General features: G+C 38.9%; 1 protein-coding gene across 5 annotated transcripts in view; it reads left to right on the top strand.

Annotated features, from left to right (window-relative positions):
- CACNB4 (calcium voltage-gated channel auxiliary subunit beta 4) overlaps positions 1–23,013 on the top strand; it is a 275,285-nt gene that overhangs the window by 232,050 nt on the left and 20,222 nt on the right. For 4 of the 5 annotated variants that reach the window (XM_032286412.1, XM_032286413.1, XM_032286414.1 and 1 more), the window contains 7 exons: positions 1,859–1,935; positions 3,512–3,531; positions 3,753–3,833; positions 5,127–5,185; positions 14,003–14,112; positions 19,513–19,664; positions 21,382–21,477. In XM_032286412.1, the coding sequence (XP_032142303.1) occupies positions 1,859–1,935; positions 3,512–3,531; positions 3,753–3,833; positions 5,127–5,185; positions 14,003–14,112; positions 19,513–19,664; positions 21,382–21,477 (595 nt within the window). The remainder of the gene's footprint in view (positions 1–1,858; positions 1,936–3,511; positions 3,532–3,752; positions 3,834–5,126; positions 5,186–14,002; positions 14,113–19,512; positions 19,665–21,381; positions 21,478–23,013) is intronic. The other variant, XM_032286416.1, reaches the window with a different exon arrangement.

The raw sequence follows: 23,013 nt of genomic DNA, 5'->3' as shown, positions 1-23,013 counted from the left end.
TACTTATTTATGTTGTTTCATACAAGCCGAGCATCCACAATCTGAAAAGATGAAATACAGAATGCTCCAAAATTCAAAACTTTTTAAGGACTGACATGATGCCCGAAGGAGATGCTCATCAGAGCATTTTAGATTTCGGACGTTTGGATTAGGGACGTTCAAGTGGTAAATATATAGTGCAAACTTCCGAAATCTGAAAAACATGGAAACCCAAAACATTTCTGCTCCCAAGCATTTTGGATAAGAGATATTCAACCTGTATTGATATGTCCTGTTAGTATATGACTCAGTAAGGGAGTGGATTTTGTCTCCTCAATGCCACTGTTATATTTCTACTTTCTAAAGCAGGGATGTACAATCAATATTTGTTGAATAAAATAACTGAATTATTATCATTTTCAAAGTTTTGTTGTTATTATTATTTCTTAATTGTTACAGTCATGGGTCATATAACATTTTTGTCCGTGATGATCACACATATGATGGTGGTCCCATAAGATTATAATACTGTATTTTTATTATATCTTTTCTATGTTTAGATACAGAAATGCCACTGTGTTAGAGTTATCTACAGTGTTCAGTATAGTAACATTCTATACAGGTTTATAGCCCAGGAGCAATAGGCTACATGATATAGCCTAGGTATGGAGTATGCTGTGCCATCTAGGTGTGTGCTCTACAGTGTCCACACGACAATGAAATTGCCTAATGACACATTCCTCAGAAGATAACCCCATTCGTAAGCCTCCCATGACTGTATAAACTTTTTTTTTTTTTCCTGAGACAGAGTCTCGCTGTGTTGCCCAGGCTGGAGTGCAGTGGTGCAATCTGGCCTCACTGCAACCTCCATCTCCCAGGTTCAAGCAATTCTCCTGCCTCAGCTTCTGGAATAGCTGGGATTACAGGCGCATGCCACCACGCCTGGCTAATTTAATTTTTGTATTTTTAGTAGAGACAGGGCTTCACCACTTTGGCCAGGCTGATCTCAAACTCCCAACCCCAGGTGATCCACCCACCTTGCTCTTCCACCTTGGGATTACAGGCGTGAGCCATCACGCCCAGCCAACTATATATACTTTTGAACTAAAAACTTACCTCATGGCAGCCACAATAGTAAAGCCAAGAGCTCACAGACATTTTATTTGATCTTTATACCAACCGTGTGAGCTGTGGCAAATCCTTCTGTAGGTGGGGAACCTAAGGCTCAAAGACATTATGATGTGCCACAGTACCACAGCTAGTAAGCGGCAGAGCTAGGATGAGAGATCAGATTTTTCTGACTATAGGGACGATACTCTTACGGACTAAAAGAGAGAGGCACTGGGGAAGTAAGAAGGTGGCAGCTCCCGATGGCGTTTGTGGGCTTCAGGGAAGCCTTCAGAGCACACCTGAGAAGGGCAGACTTGAGGATCTTCCATTCAAGTAAATAATATGTTTTTGTGACCAATTCCTCATGGTCAGTTCTTAACTCTGATGCCCACATAATCATCTTGTAAGAAGAAATGGGCTTACTGCTTGTTTTGAGCTGTGTTTGATGTCTGACTGGCATATTGGTGCCTGGTGTTAGGTTAACAGTTCATAAGAACATTCCTGTCAGTGATGGCTTTGCCTGACGTCCACACTGAGTAACTAGAAGAGATGCTTTTGCAAAGTATTCCAGGTCTCGGCTAGTTCCCCACATTCTTTTAGAAATGAAGTCAAAGAAAACATTTGGACAGATTCTTGAAGTTCTTTGTAGCAGAAATTTGTGTGTTTTGAATTATTTAATAGGATGAAGGACAAAGAAGGCTTTGTACTCTTAAGTTCTGTTTTCAAAGAATTGGGGGAGTGAGTCTTTAGTTCCTTTTCTATATCCTAGGAAATCAAGTGGAAATTCTTCTTCAAGTCTTGGAGAAATGGTATCAGGGACATTTCGAGCAACTCCCACATCAACAGGTGAGAGTTTAGTTAAACTGTTTTTCATAGAATATATTCCTTTGTAATATATTTGAACACACATGCAACTATTTTTGCTAATTTGGAAATGATTTGAAGGCTTAATTTAAAGGCTTTTCTCTCTAGCATTTCATTTCTCATTTGTTTTCTATGGTAATTTGATTTGATTTAAATAGTAACTAACGGTACTACCAATTCAGGTCATTATAATGTAATTTTGACAAATCTTATTTACCCCCCAGAGTTAATAACTGTCCATTGTGTAAACTGATCTTCAAAACATTTGTTATTTTACCTAAGAAACTGACAGACTTTAAGATGGTGAGGGCCAATACAGAAAGGAAAAAAATGTTTGCAGACTCTCAAGAAAATCCTGTTTTCGGTCTCCATCTGGAACTTCAGGATGTATGGGCACAGCCTGGGCTGGGAGGGTTGAAGCAGAGACTCAGGCAGGGCCCAAATGAGGGAGGGCCTTGTTTCCATTTGGACAGGAGGCAACTGAGCCCTGGAATTAACGGTAATGAAGAGACAGTGGTGGCATAATAGGGAGTTGTGGTGCGTTTGGAAACTGTGGAGGTCTTCATGCAGGCACTTTTCTTCTGCCACATTCCCTGACTCCTACTGGCTAGTTTCATTCTGGCCCACAACTGCTGCTGCATTAGGGCATCCAGTGCCCTGGTTATCAATTCCAGTTGTATTACCAATTCGGAATGGCAAGTCCAAGGCCCTATTCTGGCCTACCAAAACTGCAGGCAACCGGATTGGTTCTGGAATGGTTCTAAGTATCTGGGTCCTTGTTCATGTGAAGCCCTCTGACCTACAGGACACTGAACCAAACCAGGTTTCTGAGTTGTACCCAAATAGACTGGACCTGCTTGGATGTCCACAGAATCACTTTAAATTAGAGATCGAGTATATTTTACCTTGTTCCCATTTGTTAGATGTCAGGACAGTGCAGACTTTAGCTATTACAAACAGGAAAGAACAGGAATAACTGGTTATAGGTTTATCTGAGGAATAACTAGTTACAAATTTATTTGAAATTTAAAAGCAACATGGTAGGAAACAAATGTGCCAATATTCTAGAAAATAGGCAAAAATGCCCAAGGGACTGCAGAATTAGCTCATGGATTATCAAAGTTACAAATATAAAAATAACTAGTGATTGAGGTGATGGTCATTTTTGCCCAAATAGTTATTCTGTTTCCTTTTATGAAATTGCATTTGTCCAACTTGTTTCCAGCAACACTGTGCTGTGTTCAGCACGAGAGCAACCCATGGTGAATGACTGGCCTGGAACTTCCAATGTTGTTCTGAACTCCTGTCCCCACTCCTACCCATTGAGAAATCAGGATACAAGGTCGTTTGTACCAGGGAGGAAGCTGTCTGTTTCTTACATCTTCAAAATTGACATGTCCAGAATGAAATCACAAAGCAGGTTCTCCAGAGTGGGCGATAGGAAAGTGGTGAAGATAATTACAGGGACAAATGGGTACATTCTTCAGTCTCTTAAACTCGTGTACTGTCATTTGCAGAGATTACATATTTTGATATGGCTCTCGTTATTGTCTTTTAGCAAAACAGAAGCAAAAAGTGGTAAGTTGTATTTCCTTTTTAAATCTACTGTTAAGGTTCCTATACATACATGCCTGCCATGCTCCATCTCAGTGACCCAAGTGGCTATAAAATAAGGGAAGAGCCTCCTTGGTGGGGACCTTTGATAATCATTTGTCGTTCGACCTGAGAATTATGAATGCTGTGTCTGCTGAGGCATGTTCAGCCTCACCTTGTTACGTGTGTCGAATCATCTTTTTCAGACGGAGCACATTCCTCCTTACGATGTTGTGCCATCCATGCGTCCGGTGGTGTTAGTGGGGCCATCACTGAAAGGTTATGAGGTACAAATATCATCTGTTACTCTTCAGTTCTTGATCGAGCACACGGGAGACAGTCATGCTGGCACTTGCTCCTCCAGGGTCTGCTTCCATGTGGGTCCTGATGGAAGCCAATGCTCAGCATGGGAAGGCAGGGGGTACTGTGGAGGGCTCATGAGGTCCTTTGCCCTTTCTTTCCTTTCTTGCACACTTCTTATCTTTTATATATTACATTGTTTAGAAATACCTCCTTGAAAATATTCACAATGGGACGATCTGGTCAAAGATTTACTGTGCATTAAATACAAAGAAAAGGACTTTATCTGTCTTGACCATTCTCACTATTATTAGAAATAATAGAGAAGGAACAGCACAAGGGGACAAACAATCAATCTTCCAGCAAATCCAAACCTTTAAAGCACTAACAGAGCTCACCCTGCCGGCTGTTTAAGTTGATGGCATATGCCACCAAATGCTTCTTGCTTATTTATTTTAAAGGACACATTTTTGAAAAGACCACTAAAAACATTAGTGAACTTTGGAGATTAAACAAAACCTTGTGACAAGAAAGAGAGTAGAGACTTCGTTTCAGATGCTTCTGTTTTGACCTTGTGCTAGCATGGATGAAAAAATAGGTAGATGTGACATTGAACTCTGAAGGTGAGCAGTCTCTGGGGCACCATTCCCATTGAGCTGGGACAATGTGTGGCACATAGTAGGCACTCAGTACACATTTGCTGAATGAATTAATGAATCTCTTTCAGGCAGATCTAAGAATCCTCGCTCTCTCTCCCTCTCTTTCTCTCTTGTCTATCTCTGAGTTGGAAATGTCAGAGGGATGAGCAGGAGAGTAGTCTACAAAAATCCAGCCATGGGCATGGAGAATTTCCACCAACATGCACAAACCAGCAGGACGGCTGAGTCCAGTGCTGGCCTCAATTCTCTAACTGCTCCTCACTGGAGGCAGGCACAATGCAGGTGTGCCAAGGATACCTGGCACCTGTGTTCAAAGCCAGCCTTTTGTCTCCTGGCAGCGGTTTGATCCCCAACAAGGAAAGAGGGAAGAGGGTCTGGTGAACACTGCTGGTTTATTCCTCAACACCCTGGAGGAGAACCGGTGCGGGGGGGTGGAAATTAGCAACTGCACATGGTTAAGCATGAAAAGCACCTTCCATGGTAACCTGCCCCTAGGAGACAACTGGCTGCAATAAGGTCTTGGCTCATAGTGCTCTTCCCTCCCACCTCTCTCTCACTTTTGACTTCTTTCTCTCTCTCTATGTGTTTTTGCCTCATTCTTTTTTTCTCACCTCTGCAAAGGTAACAGACATGATGCAGAAAGCCCTCTTTGATTTCCTGAAGCACAGGTTTGATGGGAGGTGAGAAATATAGATGTTTTTGTATTTTTATTTTTCTTTAACCAAACTTGAATGATAAATTGAATTGTAGATCTATGTTTCCAGAGATTTCAGAAGTTCTCTAATGAAAAGTTAATTCAGTATTCTTGGGAAGAATATAATAAAGGAGCTCTGAAAATATGAAGTATAACATTAAGGCCCCAAGGAAAAAAGGACTATGAGAAGATAAATAAGCCATTTGTTTTATTTTAATTTATATGTCTTTATTATCTCAGTTACTAACAATTTCATACCAAAATGGTTTTTGTGAAAAAATATTAATTAAAACATATAATATTTCTGATGAATATAGTGGCTTGCTGGTCAAGCTAGGCAATATTTGGGAATTGTGCATGTGCGTGTGTGTGTGTGTGTGTGTGTGTGTGTGTATCATATGAAAATATAAATATCAAGTACTGAATTTCCTCAAAAGAAGAGAGTGAGAATTCTTTACATCATAAACCTTCCAAAGTGATCATTTTGTAGGGAATAGTACTTTTTTCGATGTTTATTATAGTTGTGGGCTTGTTATTATTAGAAGTGTCCTTGTTTTATTGATCTATTTCTTAAAGTATCTTACTATGATCCATTAACAATATGACTCAGGCATTAGCTGTTAAACTTTATCATTTAAGTTTTATGAAAAATGTCTAGAGAAAGTTTCTGTGTTTTGCAGATAAACAGTAAAAAGCCTGTATTGACTCAATCCTACATATTAAGCTCTTTCACAAGGCAGAATGCAGTCCATGTAAAAATAACCGCATTAAAAAAACCTGAGGACTTGCCAGAAATATAGAAAATTTAAATAGTGTGCATCAAAAAGTATGGGTAAATGCATTTAATTTATCACTGTAGGATTGAGGAAGAACGTCACATTTTTTATTTTCAAAGGCAGTAATTGAGACCTCACTCTCTCTTTGCTAAATTATGAGAATGCACTAAATGCATGGAATTTTAAAGTGTAAAAAAACTTCAGATAGATTTTAATAAATTGGTATATTAAGAATAAAAACAAACGATATTGCTTTAAATATAAATTGTATATATTTATTAAAATAAAAGGTTTCTGGATAATTGGGTTAAATATTCATTAGTTTCTGGAACTGTATAGAAAGAAAGTAAACTGAGATTTTAGCTTAAGAAATAAGAGTGCTTCTAGGTACATTAGTATATAGGTCAGGCTGCCTTAATGAATAGACCCCAAAGTATCTAATGTTTCAAACACAGTGGAAGCTTATTGTTGCTCACTCAACAGTCTGAGGGAAGTGTTCCTTAGCTGGGAGGAAGGCTGGAGTGGGGAGAAGGGAGAATTGGACAGAAAGTTTGTTCCCTCTGTCATTTGGGGCCCTTAGCCCAGTTATGATGTCTCCAGTCAGCTTGGTGGGAGGCAGTGTACTTTATTACTCACATTTCACTGATTAGAACTTGGTTATATGGTCATACTTGATTGCAACAGAGGCTGGGAAATACAGTCTTACAGTCCTGGAGGAAGAGGAGACAGAATTTGTTGAACCAATGATAGTCTTTTTCACATTCATCTACTGGACAAAGTCTTAATAAGAAAGATGTATTTATTCTATTCCACTATCTTTAAAAAGGAAATAGGCAGATAATGAAGTAGCTTCAAAAAAAATAAATTAAAAGCCCTGAATACTAGAGCATTGAGGTTGGAAAAATATGTAAAATTTCTTTTAGACTAATCTCCCTTCTCCAGCAACTACAATCAGACAACCTATTTCTGTTTGAAACTTTTGGCTTTTGGGAATTCACTTTCTAAAAAAGCATTACAAAGAAACAGATGAGCTCTGACTTTGTAACTTAATAGGGTTGGTGTTCTGATGTTCTGGCCTTAACTTTAACCCTCATGCAGGTCCCTGTGGATTGAAGGCAGCCAACATGCATGAGCCAAGTCGTCTGTGTTCTTGGTGGCACATGCACACTTCCTTCAGATATGCATGGAGTCACATGGTTCAACCAGTGGGGCTGTTACCTAAGGCAGTTCTGAGCAGTGCCAAATCCACTGGCCCCATAACAGCCCGGCCTGAACAAATCCCATCCATAAGACAGCCTACATTTGTGTTTGATTATTTTGGTCTATGACATACTTATACACAACAGTGTTGTTAAAGGTTTGCCTTCAAGAATGAAGAATCTGATGTTCTTCCTCAATCCTGAGGCCCAGAAAAAGGGAATTTATTTAACTGTAATGGCAGAGATTTGTATTGAATCAAGTATAATTGTCTGCATCTGTTACTGTACACGTACTATTGAAGTTGGTTTTAATAGAAATAGAAGGAAAATTTCAATATCAAGTGTTCATGGGGTCTGATGACATGGTAGAGGATCTGGAAGAAGGGCACAGCAGCAGCAAAAGTAATAGCTGAAGATAGAGACGTGGCCCTGGAGCAATCTGATGTATGGCAGGGCTGGAGAAAGATAGATAGATATTAAAGGGGTGAAGGGAGACAGAATGGACTTGATTTAAAATATTAAGAGGCCAGGCAGCAGAATAAACAATAATGAGTTCATTGGTTGATTGTATGTGGAGACTTTGATAAGAAAGAAGAGATTGCATAGTAGCTTCGCACTGACTCTGATATGTCTTCTTCGTGGGGTATATTGTTAGCTATTGAGCTATAATTTTATGCTGCATTATGTTTTACCAGTTGATACAAGGAGAGAAAAACAACAAATAGTCTTTAATTGAAATCAGCCAAGCTTAGAACAGTGACAAGGAAAGCTTTAGCACAGTGATACAGCATAAACAATATGTTCTAATGAAAACCTACTCTATGTTTCATAGGCTGTGAATGCAGTACATTAGGCAAAATAGGAGAAAGTCTTACTATTTTTCAGAAAGTACAAAGAAGGGATCTGTTGGCTATGAGGCTTTCTTCTTTAATCTGCTTTTGAGATCTTAGTAGAAAATAATTCAACAAATTGGATGAAAGTCCAGCAGTTTGACTATTGCAGAATCATAAACTTGGGATTTTTTTTTTTTTTTGATACTTTAGGAATGACTAAGGCACTTTGGGAGGCTGAGGCAGGTGGATCACCTGAGGTCAGGAGTTCAAGACCAGCCTGACCAACATGTAGAAACCCATCTCTTATAAAAATACAAAATTAGCCAGGCATGGTGGCGCATGCCTATAATCCTATCTAGGAGGCTGAGGCAGGAGAATCGCTTGAACCCAGGAGGTGGGGGTTGCAGTGAGCTGAGCTTGTGTCATTGCACTCCAACCTGGACAGCAAGTGTGAAACTCTGTCTCAAAAAATAAAAAAAGAAAGAAATAAAATAAAATAAATGATTTGAGTCAGTTTAGAGCTACTTATTATACAATTTTATTGGTATAACTGCTATTGTGGGGTCTAACTATAATACATGTAAGAAAAACAATACTACATAGTTCCTGAGCGCCCTCTGTATATGTGAATATCCACATGCAGCAATGATTCCCGTGCTGACGAGGACACAGTAGATACACATTAGGCATGGAGCTTCTTTCTTCATTTCACTCCACAAACAATAATCGGAGATCACCTTTTCAGATGAGATTTGTTCAGCTGGCTGAATCTACCATTCACAGGCTGAACAGCCAGCAGTCAAACCAGCTGCAGTTTTTTGACCTATGCCAATCATTTCAAATCCTCCAAAAAGTTGTTACTTTAGGCTTTTTGACAACTGGATAAGATCAACTCTATGACATTTATTGTACAATTTGTAACTGATATGATCATGGCTAAAAATCTTAGATGAACATCATGTAACCTACACAGATAAGATCTTAAGCTAAAGGATGCTTTTAGCCAAAGAATACATAAAGGAAAAAAAGGGCTCGAGAAATACTTTGAAAGAAAAGAAGCTAAGCATACAACTTAGGGAGACTCAAAGAGATAGTATTTATTAATAAAAGGAAATGGGAACAGTTGATGTTATCACAAGCAACCAAGCTGTATAAGAATGAAGATAATTTCTAATTGTAGACAACAAACAGAAAAAAAAACAGCAGCAGCTTCTGTTCTGTGATCAATTTCATTCTCCTATACGTTTTGTAATCAATTTCATTCTCCTATACATTCTTCTTACTGTTCTCTATTCAAATGCAGACTCATAAACAGCTACGTTCCAGAAATAACTAATTGAACACTTTGGTGTCAAACTTGAATATTTAAATTAGTAAATTTAAATATTCAGAGTACAAAATATTTAATTTAAATATTTAAAACTTTTGAGTACATTTAATTTAAATATTTAAAACTTTTGAGTATATTTAAAACTTTTGAGTACAATGCATCTGACCTGATTCTCCCACCTCCATTTCACAGACTCTGGGAATGGGAGAGGTCATGGTACACTGCCCACTTTTGAGAGTAGGATATAAGGATATATATATCCTTTAAGTCTTTTAATCTTCAATAATTGTTTACCTTGTATACATTATATGTGTGTTTTCTTAATAGAGGACACTATGAATATTTAAGAATGCACTTTATATATTACCTTATTTGCTCTTAATGGCAATCCCATGAGATAGTTATGGCAAAGCTACTGTTGCCATTTTATTGATTAGGATACTGAGGTCAAAAGATGTAATGATTTGTGCAACTACCAAGAGAAATATCCAGGAAAATACTTGGGTGCCATCCTGTGTCTTTCATTTCTCTTGAAAGTACACTGTTCCATTCTTTGGAACCCTTTTCCCTTCTAATACTAGAAGTTTTCAAAAATTATTATACTGTTTGGGCTGCATATTGAATGTAGCAAGGATAGAATATAGACAGATCTTACAGCTAGTATGTTACCAGCATGGAAATACACATTATTTTTGAATGAATGTGTCATAACTGAAATTAGTATCTTTCCACAGAAAATCAATAATACTCACAACTTATGATGGATTGCAGCAGTTGGATGAATTCTAAAGTGGAAATAAGCAACAGTTGGGGTTCAGATTTCCTGAATTTAGGGAATGATGTTTGCTAGTTTTCAGTAACATTTGCTGCTACACCCAGTCTGCTGGGTAACTAAACTCTTATTAGTCTTTTACCTATTGGCCAGTATCTGCCAACAGCAAGTCACAGAAAGATTTCCAAGGGAACTCTTTAGAGATGTATATCAAACTAGGTGCATGGGAATGCTGAAACACACTAGGGGCTCTCAGCATAGCAAGGAAAGAAGTAGAAAGGATACCACTCTAAGTTAAAATAAAAAAATATATAAGCTAGATAGCATTCAGTGGTGAATGTGATTGCTTTTCTGGAGATCCTTTTACAAAAAAGAATTTTGGGTTTGGTGTATGATTTTGATAATAGTAAGCATCTTTGCATAGAAAAGAGAATCTCCTACTTTGTCATATTGAAGGTTTTCTAGGGTTGTGTCTGTCTTCTTCTGAGCCCTGATTGATGTATGTGTATTTTTATTAATAAATAACTTGTATTAGCAAACTGACTTGTATTAGCAAGTAAAATGAGAAAAAGCACCCTTTAGTGTTTGCATCTTTTTCTATTTTTGGAACATATGAAGCAGTTTTTTTCTTTTTTTTTTTTTTTTTTTTTTTTGAGACGGAGTTTCGCTCTTGTTACCCAGGCTGGGGTGCAATGGCGCGATCTTGGCTCACCGCAACCTCTGCCTCCTGGGTTCAGGCAATTCTCCCGCCTCAGCCTCCTGAGTAGCTGGGATTACAGGCACGCGCCACCATGCCCAGCTAATTTTTTGTATTTTTAGTAGAGACGGGGTTTCACCATGTTGACCAGGATGGTCTCGATCTCTTGACCTCGTGATCCACCCGCCTCAGCCTCCCAAAGTGCTGGGATTACAGGCTTGAGCCACCGCGCCCGGCCTGAAGCAGTTTTTTTCTGAATGTTTTCAACCTTTGGTCATGTTTGAAAATAGCTTTGTGAAAGTACTTTTATAACTCAGAAAAAATAAATGAGTGTCTGATGATAATCCCTTCAATATCAAGAACCAAGAGTCTCTTGTTTGTATCAAACTAGAAAATCTGATTGTCATTTAAGCAGAATAGAAATCGACTTTCTGGGTTGTTGGGCTCTCCAAAAATCATTAGCCTAGAAAGTTGAATTCTGTCCCTAAACGTATCTACTTGTCTCTCGTCATATATTTGGATTGCTCTGAAACATGACTGTATGTTTCTACCCAGCAGCTACATTCTTAAAGCAAGTAAACCAGAAACCCAAAAACACAAAAATAAACACACATTCCTGGGCATGGTGGCTCACACCTATAATCCCAGCACATTGGGAGGCTGAGGCGGGTAGATCACCTGAGGTCAGGAGTTTGAGACCAGCCTGGCCAACATGGTGAAACCCCGTCTCTAGTAAACATACAAAAATTAGCTGGGTGTTGTGGCACATGCTTGTAATCCCAGCTACTTGGGAGGCTGAGGCAGGAGGATTGCTTGAACCTGGGAGGTGGAGGTTGCAGTGAGCTAAGTTTGCACCACTGCACTCCAGCCTGGGTGACGGAGCTCAAAATGTAAATAAAATAAAATAAAATTTAAAAACCACACAAACCCTTTTCTGGAAAGGAAAGGAGATGCCTATGAGACGTTGTGCCTGAAAGCTGCAGTGGCCAATTAGTAATGTAAAGTCAGATGTGGGTTTACCCTACCTCAGCTTGACTTAAATCCTCACCATCTCAGAGCAAGGCCAAGACTGACTGTACATCTGTGCTTGACCATTTGATTCATATCTGGTGATTTGGGCTTGTAGAACACTGAACTGTAAAAGAATGGTGGAGTCAGGTGACTTGGCACTGGCCTGATGCCCAGGGGCTGGTTTAGACCTGAGCTGCAGCTAACCACGTGCAACTTTCTGTGTTTCAGTTTCTTTCTTCGTAAAATCAAAAAGTTTTACACCAGTGTTTTCCAGTGTCTTTTAGCAGTTGAACAGCTTTTCATAGTGAAATCATATATAAAACTCCAATGCAGGAAACAGAAATGCAGATGTATTTTCCTGGCTCCATAGTGAAGCTGGAGCCCACTGAACCTTCCTGTAGTCCTCAGAACGTCCCTGAGATCTGCAAAATCTCTTGGTTTTCTTTGCATCCGCAAACTCTCTTGGTTTCTCCGGGAGACAATTTGAAAATGCATCAAATAATTATTAGAGTCTAACATTCTAAAAACTTAAGAATTGAAAACTACCTGACAACCTATAGCTTATAAACGTAATGACTCAGGCAAGCAGTGCTTTGCTTCCAAATGGCACCAGAACTTTCGCACAGACTATGGTAAAGAATGATTTCCAACTATCTGAGGAAAGGACTATTTTAAATTCTCCCCAAGGTTTTAGGTCACTGAAGTTAGCTAAAGTCTCTTGAGAGTGCTGGCAGTATTGTCCCCAGACAGTTGTGAGATGACATCCGATTCAGTAATTGTTAATAACTCTACCCTCTTTCCTACTTCAATCCCCATAGGGTTTGAAAACGGAAGAGAATGGATGTACTAACTGAGTATAAAAGGGGAGGGGTGCTATCTTCCTTGTCTCCTTTCTGGAAACTCTACCAAGCTGTGAAGATAGTAATGGAGAAAGGCCAATGGTGACAGTAACTGGCTTAAAGAGGCAAACTTTGAATTCTACTGGTAGATAAATGGAAGTTGAGCAATCTCAGTTTAAAACAGTCTTTAAATTCTAAGTTCCAGATGTTCTCATTTGATAAATCATTTGCAAATAGATGCCCCTCTGCATTTATTTGCAATGTCTTTTGCTTTATTCTTCTCTGTCTCTCTCTCCCTCTCTTTTTTTTTATTTTTTATTTTTGAGACAGGGTCTCACTCTGTCTCCCAGGCTGGAGTTTAGTGGTGTGATCTTGGCTCACTGCACCCTCTGTTCCCCGGGCTCAAATGACCTTCCCACCTCAGCCTCCCAAGTAGCTGGGACTGCAGGCCTGCACCACCACACCTGGCTAATTTTTGTATTTTAGTAGAGATGGAGTTTTGCCTTGTTGGCCAGGCTAGTCTCAAACTTCTGACCTCAAATGATCCACCCACCTTGGCTTCCCAAAGTGCTGGGATTGCAGGCGTGAGCCACCATGCCCGGCCCTACTTTATTCTTCTCTTGCATGACCACAGGATACTTTCTAACTTAGCAAATCCTGGCACAATACTCAAATTGTTCTCAACTCGGGTGCCTTATGACTGCCCGCTGTGTGCATTCAAAGTCATATGCAAATGTGCTGAAGAATCCTATGAGTGCAGAAAACACTAAAACAAGTTTTTTCACATTTTTACAAATGAAGCATCCCTTTGGGCCTGTGGAGAATCACATGTATTTTATAAAGGAATGCAACTTAACCACCCACTAGTTAATTGTCTTTATTAATCAAAATGAAGAGGGTTTCCCAGCTTTGACCTGCATCATTGAAATGCCAAGGCAAAGCATTTGTAGTTCCTGAAGGTCTTATTCAAGAGCAAATCAACTATGAATTGTGGCAAATTTCATTGCTGCTTCCCAGAAAGAGCATGGCTTATTTATGTTTTGATTCCTTCCTGGTATGGTATGTATTATAAAGGGAATTCAGCAAGGCAGGCCATAATGGAGGAAGAACATTTCTATTGGAGTAGGTTTTTTTTTGTCTGTGAAATAGCTTAAACCTTCCTCCATGCTGCTCTGCTTGCATTCTGATACTAGCCAGAGCCTGTTTAAAATACTTGTGGCCAATGTTTATTAAACTGTGGTTCTCCTGTAGCATGTAAATTGGTTATTAAGTCTGTGGTTATAAATCACTTGGAGAGCCTCATAACATTTTTACTGGCTTGTTCTGTTCTGTGTTCCTATTCATAGGATATCAATAACGAGAGTGACAGCTGACATTTCTCTTGCTAAGAGGTCTGTCCTAAATAATCCCAGCAAGAGAGCAATAATTGAACGTTCGAACACCCGGTCCAGCTTAGGTAAGATGTTCAAATGTGGTACTTCTTCAAGCTGTGCTTACAGACCTGGCTGATGCATGGTGCATTTGTGAATGTCTTTTCCAATTTGTTCCCCATTCTAAATAGGGGAGCACTGAGTACCTGAAGAGAACGCTAGCTACGGGCAAGAAGGCAGCAGTCTTGCAGTAGCCAGAGCCTGCTGTCTCTCAGCTTTAGTCAATTAGCTAATTAGTAGTCTGGTGGAAAGAATCCTCAACAGGCTCTCCTAGTCTTTTCCTACCTAACCACGTGAAACCATTCATCTCTGCTTTGCTCAGCTTCTCAATGAGGCTGATGATATTTGTCAAACCTGAGTTACACCTGACATGAAAGGAAACAAGGTGTACAGCCTTCTGAGATCTTTGGAAGAAAAGCTAGATAATGATGTTCTTGATGTTGCTTCTGCTGCTAGCTGTTAGCATACAGAATGACATTTTAAGAGGAAATGGCAATTACCGTTAGTAACATACAAGGCCTTTAAACGTGTCTGTCCTGGGGTGCCAGTCAGAAAGCATCCTAAAATTCCCCATGATGGAGGAGAAAAAAAGGCTGTAAGTGAGTACCTCCATCAAGCCATAGGTGAGCAGGGCTGTGGAGGATAAAATCACCGCCCACAGAAGCGAGTCCTAGTGCTGGTGAATCACATCGTTCATCTTGAAAGCCTGTCATGGTCTCCCTGATTGCCAAGGGTGGTGTAATTCACTCATGACTTCTAGAATTCTCTTTATATTCATATTCTGAGGGCAACTTGTTTTGACTAGGAAGGACAGATAGGGCTCTTCCATGCGTTACATTTTTTAAACTGTTGAAATTAGCTCTATAGATGATAGAAAACAAAATTAAGATTTCCAAGACAGAGTACATGTCCTAACATCACATTAAGAACCTGCTGACCTTGAGCCAAAGATTGTGCAATTTGTAAACAAGGTACAAAGTATTATCTGTGTATTCCTGACATGGGATTGGCACATAATAATTGCTAATAAATGTTTGTTGGATGGTTGCTTTGTGAAAGAATACTGAACATACCAAATAGAATAGTGGTCAGTGCTTGTGAGGGGAAGATCCCAGTGATTAGTGGTTCCTTCTTTAGTCTTGTATTTAGAGCCTTCCACATGCAGAGGGAAACATGCTCAAAGGCACAGTAATTTGATCGTGGCAGTGTGGATGGTGAATCCTATTAGGTAATGACAAAAGTCAAATATCATCAGTGACAAGGACATTAAGTTAGATTGAAGATAAGCAAGCATCCATTCTCTGCTCTCCTGTCTTTACCCTTTTTGTAACTCCTCATAGTGTCTTTGGCTTTTAACTACTCCTTCTTCTAATGTATAATGAAAGGCTAAAAGATACTTAAAAGCTTAAGCCAGGTTGTCTGACTCCTTTAACCATTGACGCTTGCCAAGGGCTTCACGGGTATTCACTGAAGTCATTCCTTACAACATAGTCCCCTACTGTCAGAGTCAGTGGGGTGGGTGGGACGAGTTAGTATAAACAGGAAGAAGCAAAATCTATCTCAGCTCGTGGTTTTTACCTTTACTCTGTAAAGTCATATACCCACAACCATTGGAGTTAATTTCATGGCAATCTATTAATATTACAATGTGATCCATTTGTGTGCTTGTTAATGTACATTTGTAGATTCCTTCATCAAATGTTTATTGAACACTTGTTCTGTGCCATACATTATGCTAGACTTAGAAAATGCAGATATAACCCACACACGGTATCTTACCCATGGGCAAAGAGACAGAAGGGACAGATACTTAGAATACTCTGTGACAGTAGAATTATGAACAAAGAGCTAGGGGTATAAAGAAGAGTAGGGGGCAAGGCACATGTGAGAAGACTTCTCAGAAGTTATATTTGAGCCAGTTCTTCAAGGCAGGCAACAATGTACAAAGGCATCGACTTATAAACAAAAATGTGTTGTTGAGAAACAAGTAGATTTGTGTATAGCATGCTTAGAACAGAGAAGCTGGGGGTTTGATTTGAGAGGAACAGAAGAGACTGAAAGAGACTGAGGCCAACAGGTTAGGGTTCTAATGTGCCTTGCTGAAGAGACAGACCTCCAAAATAGATCCCATGCAATGTTAATTTTACAACATAGTAAGAGTTGTTACATTCAGAATGTTTTCCCTTGTCAAATAAATTTGGAAATGATGAATTAAACTGACAGGTTTCTTCTCTGCAGGACTTCTTAGAGCCTTGAAGATATGAAGGGTAATGCGTGTTTGAAATTCTAAAGAGAAGCTATTATAGTGTGCAATATATCCCTTGCACAAAACCACCTTCTTCTCACAGGATGTCTTATGAGATTACTGTTCTAGAGTACTCACTTTGGAAAATGTTGCCTTTGGCTCTGGGGAGCCATTGAAGTGTTTGAAGCATGGGAGAAATAGGAACAGGTTTGGATATAAGGAAAATCGTTTGTGACAGAGATCCTGCAGAGAGATGGGCCCAGATCAGTCGTGGTCAGTCTATAGAAGTGTTCATCGAGGTCCTCCAGCGTCATAGTCCATAACTCCCCATGGTTTCATTTGACTAGAATAGGATTATAAGGAAACTTTCATTGGAACCCCTCTGACGATCAGTCTGGGTAGCCAAGATTGTTTGGTTTGGCTGAGATATTTTTCTTTAAAAAAAAAAAAATGAGCTATGTAGATAAATATGCCTTACACATAAAATGTATTTATTACATTCTGTATACATATTACCCAAATGTGGGGCTCACCCCAGTATTTAATGTGGCCTGCTGCGGCATCCCTTCTGGCTTGGTCTGCCCGAACACCTCTCTTCTTCTGCCCAGCTGCCTGTTGATTAAGAGTTTTGTGTTGGTTAAGCAGTAGGTGTGACTGCCCTCTGCTCCTGGCAGAAACCACGCTTAACCTCATTGCTGGTGCACAGTCAATAGGGCCCAGGTATTTCTGAATTATTTACACAGAAACTCAGAGTGCCTTGAGGGCTATTTGTATCAGGGCAGTCCAACTTGCTTCAATGTCTTTTTGCTGCTTCCAAAAATATTATACTCATATTTGAAGCTTAAGCAAACATAGGCTTGCTCACATATAGTCCTGGCCAGGAGCTCCCATAAGCCAGTGACAATGTAATGAAAAGAGCAAATGGAGAACATACCCCATACAGTAAAAATTGACTTTATTTTCCAAACTTCCTTCTGAAGAAACATTTCTTTTAAAACTGTTTCTGACGTGAGAAAAAAATGGGACAAATATGCTATTACTAACAAATGTGGAATATGATTTCAGAAGAATTTGGCAAATAAGCCCATTTTATTTTCATTGATATCTTGAAAGCTAGTCACCTTTCCAAGCAATGTGAAGTCTTTCAGGCTGTTGGTATTGGATAACATGGAAAGTGATAGATATATTGACTCTTCAAATTCATCCTTTTTAGTAAAAGGCAAAAGATTTATTTGTTATGAGGAGAAACCAGAGCATAAATTCATTCTTTTAAATACCGATATGCCTTAAACTTCAATGATTCTATGGGAAATAAGAATTTTATGCAATCATGCAAAACACGAGAAAATAGAGTTTCATGAGCGTCTTGAGCATACGTGACCCTGCGCACCCTGTCAATCCTTTTGGTTAAGGAAGGGAGAATTTTCTGGTGGGCAATGTGAACTTGAATTTTCACTAAATAAGCAAAGCAAATCACAAACACTTTTCAATGGGGATATTTAGAGCAACATTACCTTTTCCCTAGGCCATCATTAGGATAATTTAAGGCCGGGCACGGTGGCTCACACCTGGGATGCCAACACTTCAGGAGGCCAAGGCAGAAGGATTCCTTGGACTTCGGAGTTCAAGACCAGCCTGGGAAACATACTAAGACCCTGTCTCTACAAAAAATAAAAAAATTTAGCCACGCACAGTGATGTGCACCCGTAGTCCCAGCTATTCAGGAAGCTGAGGTGGGAGGATCAATTGAACCCAGAAGGTTGAGGCTGTAGTGAGCCATGATTGAATCACTGTACTCCAGCATGGGGAGTACAGAATTAGACCCTGCCACTAAAAATTAATAATAATAATAATTTAAATTAGATAGCTTTGTCTACTCTATGTACTTCGGGCCAGATTACAGCATTGTTTGGTCACGCCTATAGCCAAAAAAAAAAAAAAAAATCAGCTGGGCAGGAGGCTCATGTCTGTAGTCCTAGCACTTTGGGATGCCAAGGTGGGTGGATCACTGGAGACCAGGAGCTCGGGAGTTCAAGACCAGCCTGGCCAACATAGTGAAACCCCACCTCTACTAATAATACAAAAATTAGCTGGTCATGGTGGTGCATGCCTGTAATCCCAGTTATGTGGGAGGCTGAGGCACAAGAATTGCTTGAACCTGGGAGGTGGAGGTTACAGTGAGCCAAGATCATGCCACTGCGCTCCAGCCTGGGCAACAGAGTAAAACTCCGTCTCAAAAACAAAAACAAAATTATCTGAAAATCAAATAGTATAATTCAGACTTTGGGCATGATCCAATAAATCAGGTAATTTATAATATATATATATATATATAAATTTTTTTATATTTCAGAAAGCCACGTCCTGTATTGCTTATCTGTTTTCCTTTAAAAAAGAAACTGGATTGCTTCAGACATTTGAAAATAAGTAGATTTTTCATTTGACTAGACTTGTGCACAGTTTTGGGTCATTTGACTGTTACAGCCAGCCAGATAGATTTGCATCTAGATGTATTGCAGTGTTTTAATATAGTTGGCCTTTTTTTTTTTTAATATTCAAGCTAATTATGCCTTAGAACAAGTGACTTGGCTCTCGTACTTAAATCTAACCAGTCTTAGTAACATGATTAGTTTTAAGGGTAGACTCAGAATAATCAACCAGTAGTACAAAAATGTGCATATCAGTCAAAACAGTTGAGTTGCGGGCTTTTTGTTTTTGTTTTTTTAAAAATGGATTGACAAAGTATTAGTATATTCTTTGTTGACAGAAATATTTCATTGTAATTTGCTTTCCATGTGATATTGCTTTGCACATGTATTTCAATTGTTTTCTAAATGTGGTTTCAGCTTCTATGACTAACATTGAAGTTCTTTAGGACAAAGCAACAATCAAAAACAACATAAAACAATCACTGTAGGTATACAAACAGCTAAATATTATGTTGAATAGAAGAAGCAAATCAGGAGAGCCATCTCAGGTTTTTCTACCAACTGGTTGTGTGCAAAACTCAACCCATCTCCATCTATATTTAGAAAAGATCTTAAATTAGACAGGACTATAAAAATTTAAAATGTTTTGTTTTGTAATGTAGACCAATATATCTGAAAATATACTATATCTTATTAATGTAAGAACTAATTCATAACAATAACCAGGATCTATTTATTATTTTTCCTTTTAGCGGAAGTACAAAGTGAAATTGAAAGAATCTTTGAGTTGGCAAGATCGTTGCAACTGGTTGTTCTTGATGCAGACACCATCAATCACCCAGCACAACTTATAAAGACTTCCTTAGCACCAATTATTGTTCATGTAAAAGTCTCATCTCCAAAGGTGATTAGAAACTTTCTTTTTTTTTTAATATATTTATCATTCTTGACTTTGAAAGCTCCTTTCTGTCTTAAGGGTTAGAAGTGCATCTTCTAAAAATGTGCTTTGCTCTATGGATTTTGGTTGGACAAGGAGATTTGGTGGACAAGGAGAACGTCTTGCTGATTATTAATAAGTACATTTAAAATCTTTCCACAGTGTACAGATTCTATGAATTTTCAGATAGCAAAGACTATAATAGTTCGTTTCTTCTAAAAGCTACTATTATGGAGCCCAACCAGACAGTTATGTAAGTGTATAATAGAAACAAAACATTAAGACAGACGTGGAAAAGTAGATTCTGGCTTATCATAGACTATGAATTCTATATTGGTAAATCTCTTGGATATTGATTCCTGTATCACCCAGACTCTGTACCCAGTTGAGAGAGTACATTTATATTGATCAAAAAAGGCATCTATATTTATCATATATAAAACAGAATATCACTGTTTAAACATCTCTTATGGAAACATTATGGACACTGATGTTTGTGGTTAGGTGGGGTACTTTAAAGAATATAGTTATTCCATGATAAACACAATGGGAAATTTGCTGTGTATCTTTATACCATTGTGGGAGGTAAAAATAAAAGTGAAATAGCCCCACATTGGTTTCTTTTGATTTGGGTGTTCTTTCATTTTTAAAAAAGGATATTGTTCTTAAAAAGTTAATGTGAAATGGATACCCTTGGGAAGTACCATCTTAATAATCAATTTCTTGTCTGTGCCTCCTACTGTATTTTGGTGCCTAAATACAAATTCAACTGCCAACCAACATGGTAGTCTCCTCTCATGGGTGGAGAATGTCTAAAGAAGCTGTATGCTCCTCCAGATTTTCTGAGATCTTAGCCTTCCGTCTATCTCTGCAGATGTTGCTTTAGTGCAGTAGACTTGGGAATCTTGAGCACACAGGGCCATTTGAGAATCAGTAGAATGGATCAAAAGTGCTTCTAGGATTCAAGCATTTCACTGCAGTGCAGGAGTGGTCAGCCCTTCCCACTGCCCATGACACTATGGTGTCCTTAACTGTAAGAACAGGGGTTCTGGGGTATTATAGAGCTCATAGATTAGCACTGTTTGCAGGGGAAGGACCAAGGGAGAGGGCAGTATATAGTCAAATGCAGTTACAGCAGTAGCCAAAAGACATAGATATATCACCGGTTTACATGTAACAATATACCAATACAAATGTTTTGTCTGGATCTCCAATCATGGAATAGTCTGATTAATAAGATTAAACTGAAATGTTTCATTAATAGTTGGTGACAAAAATAACAAATATGTAAATGAAACATTTATCTGACATGGAGATAGTGAGCTGAAACATTATTCAACTGAATAACATTAAAATATTACTGAACATAAACGAACTGGTACAGTCGACTCCCTCCATTTTTGCAAGGCTCTCTTTGAAATCTCTGAGGAAAACCTAAGGTGAAAACTTGGGCTCCTACAGAGACTTCACACAGAGTTAGAATAGGATGAACGTAACAAATCCATGGTAACTGAACGCAAATGTAAGCAGATGACATTATTACAGGTTTAACTATATGATTTCTCACACTGTATTTCCTCTCTAATAATACTCAGGGCCAAACAGACCATTAAAAAGATCCTGGCTTATTTTATTTTCTTTCAACTCATCTACAATACCTCAGGTTTATGTCTTCTTCTATCAGGTTTTACAGCGGTTGATTAAATCTAGAGGAAAGTCACAAAGTAAACACTTGAATGTTCAACTGGTGGCAGCCGATAAACTTGCACAATGCCCCCCAGTAAGTATGATCATTTTTTGTCTTAATCATTCTTGACCGGTTATAAGAGGATGTTTTTATTTTTCCATGTTGTCGTTTTCATTCGAAAATGATAGTGATGATGGTATGTTGTCATCTAAAGGATTTCTTGGAACAAGCTGCTGCTGTTATGTTGCTTTTACTCAGGCATCCAGATGTGGATGGTATTTGCCTTATAATAAGAAATGAACTTAGAGTCCGGGGTCTGCTCTCCTCACTGCTACCTTGTTTGCTTTGCAAACATGTAGCAAACCACTTCGCATCCAGCCTCCAGTCATGTGGACTCGCTTAAGAAAAGAACAAAAGAAAACATACCAATTTGATCTTCCTTTAACTTTTCTGCAAGAAAATTCTAGCAGGCATAAAAGATGATGACACTGAAGGTCAAGAATTGATTGGAACTAGAGAGGCCCTGTGGTTAGAGTAGATGAAAGAGTCAGGGCTGAGCGAGATGAAAAATGAAATTACAGCAACTCTTTTTCTAATGCCATTGCCAGAAAACAGCTGCTGGGTTGGAAGGTGAGCAGTGGCGGGCTGGGCTGGGAGAGGGAATTGCTATCACGCGGCACTGGGTCCCCGGTGGCCAGTCAGTCTCTCCTCTTTTTCCACTGACTTGCTATTTCTGTGCCTATGTTTCTGTAAAGGAAATAACTGTCCTTCTTACTCAATGGATTCACTAGATTGTTTTATATACTTGTGTAGGATTGTTTAAACTCTATGGAAGCATAAAATCTGATTCAAGTGTTTAGAGAGGCAACACAGCATAACCGGTAAAAGCACAGACCCTGGAGCCAGATATTTGGGTTTTGAATCCACACTAACTAGTTACGTAATCTTGGGCAAATACCTATCTCATGGGATTGGTGTAAGGATTGAGTGAGTGAATATGTGGTAAAGCTGTTAGAACAGTGCCAGGCACATAAGAAGCACCATCTAAGTTTTCTTATTATAATTACTGGATACATTTTGCGTGATGCCATGTCTGGTCTGGTGGACTCTATAAGAACCTGTGCCTCTCTGGCTCACTGTTGTATGTCAGTTCCCTATCATAGTAGGCCCATAATATATATTTGTTGAATGAGTGAATGAATGAATATTCAGATGATAAGAGTACAATGCATCCTTTCATTAGGTGCTTACAATGGGCCAGTGTGCCAGATGCTCTACATAGACTATCTCTAATCTTCACAGTTACCTAGTATGATAGGCTGTATTATCCCCATTTTATAGTTTAGGCAACTGAAAACAGAGATTAAATAATCTCCCTAAGGTGACATAGCAAATTAGGAGTCAATCTGTTCTAGATCTGTCTGGCTCCAAAGACAATTTCCTACCCCCTAATTCCATCCACCCTCACACACACGTACCTGATTACCTACCCCGAAGATACTTTGGATAGCTTGGAGTATGGAGTGCTCTTTTAAGAAGTTTAACTTCACACCGGCTGATAATGAAGCCCAATTACACAGTGGAATGTATAATTAAAACACTGATCAGATATAGAAGAATGTATTGCCC

Source organism: Sapajus apella, unplaced genomic scaffold (assembly GCF_009761245.1).
Source record: "Sapajus apella isolate SASKATOON/1434 unplaced genomic scaffold, GSC_monkey_1.0 scaffold18, whole genome shotgun sequence".
NCBI classification, from domain to species: Eukaryota; Metazoa; Chordata; class Mammalia; order Primates; family Cebidae; genus Sapajus; species Sapajus apella.
This window is presented reverse-complemented; position numbering and strand designations above follow the sequence as displayed.